Source organism: Callorhinchus milii, unplaced genomic scaffold (assembly GCF_018977255.1).
Source record: "Callorhinchus milii isolate IMCB2004 unplaced genomic scaffold, IMCB_Cmil_1.0 Scaffold4, whole genome shotgun sequence".
Classification (NCBI taxonomy): Eukaryota; Metazoa; Chordata; class Chondrichthyes; order Chimaeriformes; family Callorhinchidae; genus Callorhinchus; species Callorhinchus milii.
Window position 1 is genome coordinate 15,575,964 of NW_024704745.1, and position 10,437 is coordinate 15,586,400.

General features: G+C 49.7%; 1 protein-coding gene across 1 annotated transcript in view; it reads right to left on the reverse strand.

Moving 5' to 3' along the window:
• kpna3 (karyopherin alpha 3 (importin alpha 4)) overlaps positions 1–10,437 on the reverse strand; it is a 29,876-nt gene extending 19,439 nt beyond the window's left edge. Inside the window, exons 1-4 of the mRNA XM_042334299.1 lie at positions 10,294–10,437; positions 6,787–6,831; positions 2,643–2,732; positions 838–867 (exon numbers count right to left, since the gene is read on the reverse strand). Of these exons, the coding sequence (XP_042190233.1) occupies positions 838–867; positions 2,643–2,732; positions 6,787–6,831; positions 10,294–10,362 (234 nt within the window). The 5' untranslated portion in view covers positions 10,363–10,437. The remainder of the gene's footprint in view (positions 1–837; positions 868–2,642; positions 2,733–6,786; positions 6,832–10,293) is intronic.

Here is a 10,437-nt window from a genome sequence, read left to right on the forward strand (position 1 = left end):
TACTTCTTTCAGTACTAAATTTATAATAGTAATGACCATCAGCGACATTTTGAACATAATACTAATTCAGATTGTAACATCACAAGCCTGTTGTATAGAGATGAGTAGAGATTAACCTTTTTTAAAAAAAAATGTAAAAATGGTTTTATAGGAGGTATTAAATAGTCACCACTACATCTCTGAAATCATAAACTCATGTGCTGGGGGGGGATAGGAGAGAATAAATTGGGTCTCCATGGGGCTGAGCTGGCTCCAAAGTGATGTGCCTGGCAATGGATTATTACAATCAATTTGATCTTTTGCGGTGGTGTCAGTAATCCAGCTCCTGAGCCAGGTGAGTACACAGTCACTTCCCATTCTAGCCAAGATGGCCTAGTCAGTAATAAAGCCCAAATAATCTCATTCCTAGATTAGCTAACAGAAATGTATTTACATGGGACACGATTGGCCCTTTCAGAAACCTGCATAGCATTCGGGTTGAAGCAGGAGATAAGGCCAAGAAATGTCCAGTTCTGCAAATGAGGATTAGAGTTCAATCAACTGTATGGAATGTCTCACCAATGTCTTCAGACATGTCCCCATATTAAAATCATAAAAGTTCTAGTAATCTTATAGTATTAAAAATACTGGTTTTCAATGAATAATCTAATTTTGCAGTTCAGGTGAATGGTTGAGTTAGCTCTTTCTTGCTGTTATAGTTGTCTAAAAGCAGCAACAATGTTACAGCCTTGATTCTCCAAATAACTGATTTTACAAAAACAATTACAACTATTTAATTATTTTGCTATGGTAAGGGCAAATATCTTGAATGTAAAATAAACAGTTCAAATCCCTTACCTGAAGGATAGAATCCAGTGTAACATTTTGCTAGAGAAAAAGAAAACAGATTTGAAACACTTTCAATTTGTAAAAAAAAACAATGTCTTAAGTTTTCAAGAAGTGTGTTTGTTTCTGCAGAATTACGAAAGTTTCACAAAGTTGATACATGGAACATAAATAGGAAAGAGCGGAAAATGGCCCAGAGGCATGTTAAGCCCACTTCTAGACGAAATCCTTCAACCCCCTTAATACAACTGAACGAGTTTCAAGAGTGACCACTTAACAACGCTCGTCTTCCATGTCAGGGGGACTCTTAGACTCACAGAATATACAATGTAATTTCTAGGCAAGTCAGGAAGAGAATAACCAATTTTATTTGGGGGATTATTGGCCAGGAAACTCTCTTCACTTTTCAAATAGCACCATGGGATATTTGAGGTCCACCTGAACATGCAGACAGGACCCCAGTTTTATATCTCATCAAAGATGGCACTTCCCACAGTGCTGCACATCCCCAGCATTGCATCAGAGTGTGATCATCGACTATATGAGATTAAAGTCCAAACGTGACTCGGAGGTGAGAATGCTACAACTAAGCCACGGTGACACAGAAATCTTGTCAGTCTTGTTTTTCTCTTTGTCAGTGAGTCCCTTTGTGTGGCTCAGTCTAGTTTTCGAGTGAGCCACCCGCTATTCACCCACAAAAAGTCCAATTGCGGGAGCAGAATTTCGGGAAGCCTTGGCCACACAATTCACAGCGATAATATTCATGACATTCACAGGAACCATTTCTCTTGTGGTTCCCATGACAAACTTATCATTGATTTAGGAAAAACACCCTTTGTGCAATTTGAGCACTTCATTTTTAAATCACCCCAAAAAACCTTACCTCTAATCTTACATACAAATTGCAAATAGTAATCCATTATATCAAATTTGTATGTTTATAGTGCCTTATCCAGCACTTCAAAACATTAACCCCACAAAGTTTGCTATATAAATGCAAGATGTTATTAGTTGAAACAGCCCATAGAATTTCACTGTAAAGCAATGGTAGACAAACTTCATGGTCGGCCAACAAAACAAATCTTCTTCGTTGAATGTTTTTTGATTTATGCCATAAATCAATCAAGAAAGAAAAACTGCAAATACGCTAACAATTGAACAGGGATTTACCTAGATTGTTGTGAATATTTGGGGGGGGGGGGGCATTTCATGATGGCCCACAGGCCACTTCCGGCCCGCGGGCCACAGGTTGGCCAGCACTACTGACTACTTGTAGGCAGATGTGACAGCCAATTTGCAAAGAGTAATGTCCCGCAAAGCCATAAACTGATTGACCAATGTTATCTGGGGATTGTTGGCCAAGACAGCAGAAGAAACTCCCTACTATTTTTGAAGAGTGCCATGGGATCTTATTTATATATTTTGGATTATGGCCAGAATAAGGCTCACCAGAAAAAAAATCCTCGTCATACATTAAAACTAATTTTATGTGGCAGAATTTACATCTTCTAGATGTCTGGATGAATAAACTGGAAAGTATTTTGTTTTTGAAACTTGGCATTTTATTACAGTAAAAATACAAATCTTTGCTGGAAATGCAGGTGCATTAAATACACCATCTTGCTGATCTGTTTCGTGAATTAGGATAATTTAAAATATATTGGGGGTAAATAATAAACACCAGTGGACAATAATGCTCTATCTCTGCTAAGCTGGAGCTGGGGTGTGCAACAGATAACAATAGTTTGTTTCTAGTATAACTATTATCCTGGTTCCACCCGTGATACCTTTGATTGAACGATCTGGGCTTTGCTTACCGCTTTGAAATCAACATCTGCATCAGAGTCTTCTAAACTTTCCTCCTGTGGCACATTTCTTTTCTTGAGTAAGTGTTCATCTCTTTTGTTCTGCAAGAAATGAATAGCAATTAAACTGGCACATGTAATATAAAATGTCCTTATGCAAAAGATGCTAAAAGCAGATATTTTTTATTTACCCATGTGGGGGTGAAAATGTCAACATAAAAACATCGGAGTGAGATTCACAGTATTTCACAATAATCTGTTTCTTGTGACAACTAAAAGCAACAGAGTCACTGTGTAGAAATAATAAACCTTGCATTTGGTGCAGCACCTTTTAATGTCGGGAGGACATCCCAAAGCGCTTCACAGGATTTACTGTGAAGTGGAGTGGCTGTATTTGGGTGCAAAAGCTGCAGTCAATTTGTGCACAGCAATGCCTACAAACAGCCATGAAGAGAATAACCAATTTTATTTGGGGGATTGTTGGTCAGGACACCGGGAGAAACCTCTTTCTCTTTTCAAATAGTGCCATGGGATCTTTAACATTCCTCCTCAACAGGCAGATAGGACCTCGGCTTAACGTCTCATCAGAACGATGATAATACAACCCCCGGTCCCCAGCACCGCATTGGAGTATCAACGTAGACAATACACACGCTGTCTGTAAATTCACATTGAGGCCTTACCAATTAAGTGTGGATATTGGGTTCTCTACATATATAGAGAAATACATACACACACACCAAACGATTTCTCCCTATAGCACAAGTTATTTAGCTTACGCATTAAACGTCTCTGTAGATTCCTTGACCATCTCATGACCCTTAATTTCCAGGAACTTGTCAGTTTCCTTTTTGGAGCCCTTATATATAACCCTGCTCATGAGCACAGAAAACTGGCAAGTGCTCTCGCAAGCGTTTCAGACATTACTTGGATACCACTAATGCAAGGAGGCCTTCTTGGCATGCGCACAAAACTGAACTGTCAGCCTAGCAACCACCACAAGTCTAATGTACTGACAGTCCATGGTGCTCCCACACTAAAATAGATCAGTGCTACACCAAAACACATGATACCGCTATCTGAAGATACTTCCCCAGAGAACACCCCCAACCTCCAGAGCCCACCCCCACCCATAATACTTCCATCTGAAGAGATCAAACAGAAGATACATTTCCAGGCTTAAATCACCTACTAACATAATAATAATCCTTGCATTTGATATTGCGTCTCTCACATCTCCGAGACGTCTCAAAACACTTCACAGAATATACTGTAAACTAAATATTTTGTGGGCAAAACACGGCAGCCAATTGTGCACAGCAATGAATCACAAACGGTCGTGGATTGAGTAACCAAATTATTATTTTTTATTGGAGGGATTATTACCCCTGGAAAAGCGATCCGCAATCGACTAACAACCGGGTTCTTACTTACTGTAAACAGAGGTAGGTGTAGTAAGGAAACTTGTCCAACATTTTGTCCTGCCAGGAATCGAACCCAGGTCGTTTAGCCTGCGAGACAAGGGCTCTAACCACTGAGCTACGGGACTCCAGGTTATAATGAAGTCCGACCTAGGGTTCCTTGTTATACTACGAGTGCTGGTGGTTTACTCCACATGCTTGTCATCCCATTACAGAACATTCCCTTCTATTTGCCTTTCTTATTTTGAAGCCATGACTCTTTGTTCTCTTAACTAATAGAAGGTTTAATCTAATTTTGTTGCAAAGAAAAGCCAATCTCAAAGTCTACTCGTGATAACACATCCCCTTTGAACACAAATAATGAGATTCATCTGCTGTGCCTCAGTCTCCCTTGAATCCAACGCTCACAGTGGGCAACTAGAAATGAAGTGGATACATTGCTCCATTTTAATGATTATTGAATTCACTATTACTGAACAGCAGTTGGTGAGATCCACATGCAACCTGTTCTACCACCCCTCCAGCCCCCACCCCCCAGCCAACTGAATCACAGCGCATTAGGAAAACGAAGAATTCAAAGCAATAATAAGGAACTGACAAACAAGACAAATCTGTGGTAGCTGCTGCAGTAGTTAAATGCAGGAAATCTGAATAAAGGGGTCAAGAGTTAGAACCTAGCCTTGACTGATGTGCCACATTTCCTGCTGTTGACAGAGAGTTCTTTGCTCTTTGAAGCTAAGGGTAATAAGCAATAAGGATTGAGTTGGGAAACAAAGACCAAGTGCAGTTTTTCCCCCCCATTATTCAGCTCTGTGTTCTACCCCCATAATAAGGTATTTGGTGGGCGGAATGGGAAGTGTCAATAGAGGGCAGGGGATTTATAATTTGCACGAGAGTGGGTAAAGGTAGCTTTCGGGCTTCCCCACTCTCTGACCCCACACTCTGGAACTCCTTCCAGGAGTCCTTCCATCCCACTCCCTCCCTCACCTCTTTCAACGTCTGTCTCAAGAACTACCTCTGAACAGACTTTTGCTCATCTTTTCCCTCCCCACCAACCCCACCCACAGCTTGAGTGCTAAACTAGGATTGTTAAGCACGTTGGGATGTCCTCCCAAAATGAAAGGCACAATTTAAATGTAAATTTGTATTATATTGCAAAAACCCTACCTTTTTGACTACACCTATGGTCATAATCGAATAAGGGAAAAGAGAGGTTTCTCCCTTCAAACAATATGCAGAACTTCAAAAATTACATTGAGTTCAAGCTACACGTTGGGAGCGCAATAAAAATACATCCTATGGCAAGGATTAACTTGAATCCCCTCTTTCTGCTGGTTGTAAAAGCCCCACATGTGATACTCTTGGATCTCAGTCCATCTTCTTCTCAGTACCAAAAAATATACAGTCAATTCACTTTACAGTATATTTTGTGAAGTGTTTTGAGACGTCTCGAAGACTTGATAAGGTGCTATATTAAATGCAAAGATTATTACTATCACTCTTGATAAGTCATTACTGTCTGAGCTGGGGTTGGGGTATGTTATTGAAGTAGAACTGAAACATAGTTGGTCTTGAGTTCTTGAAGTGATTCGAAGTGCATCCCATACATAAAGAACACAAATCTTTATGTTAAAAAATGAAGAATTGCAAATTGCTTAAGCACATTGGCAGCCCAATATGTTCACGTCATCACTGCAAGATGCGATTACTGGTCCGTGAGCATCCACACAGAGAGTATAGAACCCCAGTTGTGCCAATATAAGGAGTCAAGAGGAGACCAGATACTTACCTGTCAGACACCTGGTATTACTTAATACTGGTGTAACGGTTTCTGGTGATACATTGGCACAACATGTTTATGTACCGATGCAGCCGAAATCCTCTCGCCCCCAAATCACAGAGTTCCTGAGATGAAACATGCAGAGGACAGATACTTCCCCAAGGAGAAAGGAGCAAATGTTGACAGACTGTTCCACTGCATTGCAAAAGCTCATCCTTTCCTCAGTCTACATCCATGCATACATTTTCCAACATTAGTCACTGGATAGTGTACAGAGGCACAATTTGTGGATCAACTTTCCTCTCTATAGACCAGGGAGCTGAGGCAAATTATAAGGTCCCTACAACTACCGAAGCTGAGATCTGCTAACTAATCACAAACCTTTGTCTGACTCGGTTTCACACTTTGAACCATCGTTACCAATTGAGCCATGTGGGGGCGGAGGAGGGGGATGTGGAGAGGGGAGGGAGAGAAATGACGGCAAAATAAATGGAATGACCTAAAAATGTTTTTATTGTTTAATCAAGCATGTGGACCTGCTGACAAGCCAGCAGTGGGATATAGGAAAATAATTCAAGCCACGCCAAGACAAACAGAAACCAATGATTATTTTCCTCATTTTACTGGTCCCCATTTATAACGGTTGTACTGAGGACATCGCTTGACATGCACTTAATCAAATACCACCCATTCGAATTGTACGATAACATTCATTTGAGCTATAAAATTCAGGTAATTGGCATAACAGAAATAATTGTCACTAAAACCAGTACTGACATTTCCGGAGTACTGAATAAGTTCCTAACCATATACATTCACATGATACCTGATAAATGTCATCAAAAAATATTAAAAGCGCTCTGTCTGATTTACACCAGTTAGTTACCACACTTTTACGATGATTTTAACTCTCAGTGATGCAGCAGCAAACATGAGCAAAAACAGTTGTCGTTACCTTTCTCAGTTCAACAGTCACTTCATTTCTGTGTCTTCTCATAGTCTGAAAAAGAACAGGCGTCATCTGCATTAATAATCAGCTGCAGTCAACTAGCAGTTCTTACAGTAATGCACTACGACACCAAATACTCATTAATACTCATTGGGGAAGTGGTCTCTCCAATCCTCCAATACTATAAACCTCACAGGAACCGTTACAAAATCATCTGATCAACCATGGAAGTGCATTGGTAAAACAATGCTCTCTTCCACCCTACAGTGATGGTAATCTAAGCTACATGTCCCACAAACAGTGAATGACCAGTTTTATCTGTGGGGTTATTGGCCAGAACACCGGGAGAAACCTCCTTCTCTTTTCGATGAGTGCCACGGGATCTTAAAGGTCCAAGTAAACAGCCAGATGGTTTAAAGTCTCGTCCAAACGACGGCAACGCTGACGGTGCAGTGCACCCCAGCGGTGACTTCAAATGCCATCTTAAACCGAATTCAAAATCCCAACGTGTAGCTTGAACTCGAAACCTTCTGATTCAGAGGCAAGAGCGTGACTGACTGAGCTCTGCCGATATCTAATCACACAGCCATAACCCTGGAGCAATCAGCAGAGACGACCCGAGTGACGATCACCAGAGCATTAACCAGGGATTAGATCAAATGTAAAAATTACTATAATAGGTGTCCCCCACCCCCACCGAGCACACACCAGGTACACCCCCAGAGCACACACCCCAGGCACAATCCCCACTCTACCCCCCACCCCCCACACCCCCCCGGCCCACCCCCGAGCAAACACACCACCAGAGCACACCTCCCCCACCCCCAGGGTACGCACCACACCAAACATTCCCCCCCCCCGGCACACACCAGACACCACCCCACCCCAGGGCACATGACAGACAACCATCACGCGTCCCCCCCACCAATCCTCCAGGCACACACCAGGTGCCCCCCTGCCCCGGGCACACACCGGACACCACCCTCCACGAGCACACACCGGACACCACCCCCCACGGGCACACACCGGACACCACCCTCCACGAGCACACACCGGACACCACCCCCCACGGGCACACACCGGACACCACCCTCCACGAGCACACACCGGACACCACGCCCCTCTCCTGGGGGGCGACCCCCGTCCACCTGAGGGCCCTCCATCCCCCGAGCCTCACCAGCCAGGAGCGCCCCCCCACCCCATTCCCGAACGCCCCAACACAAACCTGAGCGCCCAACCCGCGCGCCCCCCCTCAAGCACCACCACCCTCCAGAGCACCACCTGGAGGGCACACACCACCAGAGCACAGCCCCCACCCCAGAGCAGACACCCCCCCACCACCGAGCACACCCCCGCTACCCCAGAGCACACCCCCGCTACCCCAGAGCACACACCCCCCCCACCCCAGAGCACACAGCCCCCCACCCCAGAGCACACCCCCACCACCCCAGAACACACACCACCCCCCACTCCAGAGCACACACCCCCCCACCCCAGAGCACCAACCCCCCCCACCCCAGAGCACACCCCCACCACCCCAGAACACACACCACCCCCCACCCCAGAGCACACACCCCCACCACCCCAGATCACCAAACCCCCCCACCCCAGATCACCAACCCCCCCCACCCCAGATCACCAACCCCCCCCACCCCAGAGCACACCCCCCCCCACCCCAGAGCACACCCCCCCCCCACCCCAGAGCACACCCCCACCCACCCCAGAGCACCAACACCCCCACCCCAGAGCACCAACCCACCCACCCCAGAGCACCAACCCCCCCACCCCAGAGCACACCTCCCCCTATCCTAGAGCACACACCCCGGAGCACACAGCCTCACCGCAGAGCAACAGCTCCCCAACAAGCGCACCACACCCCCCCAAGAGGACCACACACAACCCCCCCCAGCACATCCCCCGCCCCGAGCGCATCACACAACCCCCCCAGCACATCCCCCGCCCCGAGCGCACACAAACCCCCCCCCAAGTGCACCACATATCCCAGCGCACTACTCAACCGCCCCCACCCGAGCGCACCACACACCCCCCACCACTCCCCTGAGCGCACAGACCACACCCCCCACAGAGCGCCCACCAACCCCACCCCAGAGCACCCCACCCCAGGCCACACACGCACCCCCACCCCAGGCCACACACGCACCCCCACCCAGGCCACACACGCACCCCCACCCCAGGCCACACACGCACCCCCACCCCAGGCCACACACGCACCCCCACCCCAGGCCACACACGCACCCCCACCCCAGGCCACACACGCACCCCCACCCCAGGCCACACACGCACCCCCACCCCAGAGTGCACCCCCTCCACCCCACAGAACACCCCCACCCCAGGGTGCAACCACCCCCACCCTAAAGCAAACCCCCCCCCCCAGAGCACACTCCCCCCCACCCACCCGACACACACCCCCCCATCCTAGAGCAGCCCCCCCTCCCCCATCCCTAGGGAACCACCCCAGAGCACCCCCCAACCCAGGGCCCACCCCCAACCCAGGGCCCACCCCCCAACCCCAGGGCCCACCCCCAACCCAGGGCCCACCCCCAACCCCAGGGCCCACCCCCAACCCCAGGGCCCACCCCCCAACCCCAGGGCACACCCCCCAACCCCAGGGCCCACCCCCCAACCCCAGGGCACACCCTCCTCCACCCCAGAGCCCTCCCCCACCACTGACACCCCCCCCCACCCCAGAGCCCTCCCCCCACCCCTGACACCCCCCCCCACCCCAGAGCCCTCCCCCGCCCCACCCCAGAGCCCTCCCCCGCCCCACCCCTGACACACCCCCCCCACCCCTGACCCCCCCCCACCCTCCCCCACCCCACCCAGAGCCCTCCCCCCCCACCCCTGATCCCCCCCACCCCACCCCAGAGCCCTCCCCCCCCCACCCCTGACCCCCCCCCCACCCCACCCCAGAGCCCTCCCCCCCACCCCTGACACACCCCCCCACCCCTGACCCCCCCCACCCTCCCCCCACCCCACCCCAGAGCACTCCCCCCCCCACCCCTGACACCCCCCCCCACCCCTGACCCCCCCCCACCCTCCCCCACCCCACCCCAGAGCCCTCCCCCCCCACCCTTGACACCCCCCCCACCCCAGAGCCCTCCCCCCCCACCCCTGACACCCCCCCCCCACCCCTGACACCCCCCCCCCCCCACCCCTGACACACCCGGGGGGGGGGTGGGGGGTTGGTCTGTGTCTGTGTGGTTCCGGCGGCCCCTCTTTTTTTCCACTGAATAAACACCGCCGCCGCCGCCCCCCCCCCCGGGGGCGGGTCACAGGCCGAGGCCCAGCCGCAGCCTCGGGCCCGCGGTGACTCCGGGCCGCGTGTCCGGGGCGGAGCAGCTCCGATCCCGGCCCCGACCTCACTCACTCACTCACTCACTCCAGCCCCGGGGGGTGGGGGGGGCCGCGACCCCGAGTCCTCCCCTCCCCTCCCGGTCCGGCCCCTCCCGGCGGCCGCCGCTCACTCACTCACTCGCTCACTCACTCACTCACCTCCACATCGCGGCCCTTGTTCTTGAAGCTTTTGATGCGATGATTCTCGGAGCCGCTACTGTCGGCCATGTCCGTCCGCCTCCGAGAAGGTTCCGCGCACCGCCGGCTGCAGCGCCACCCGCCCGCCTCCAGGCGGCGAGCGGT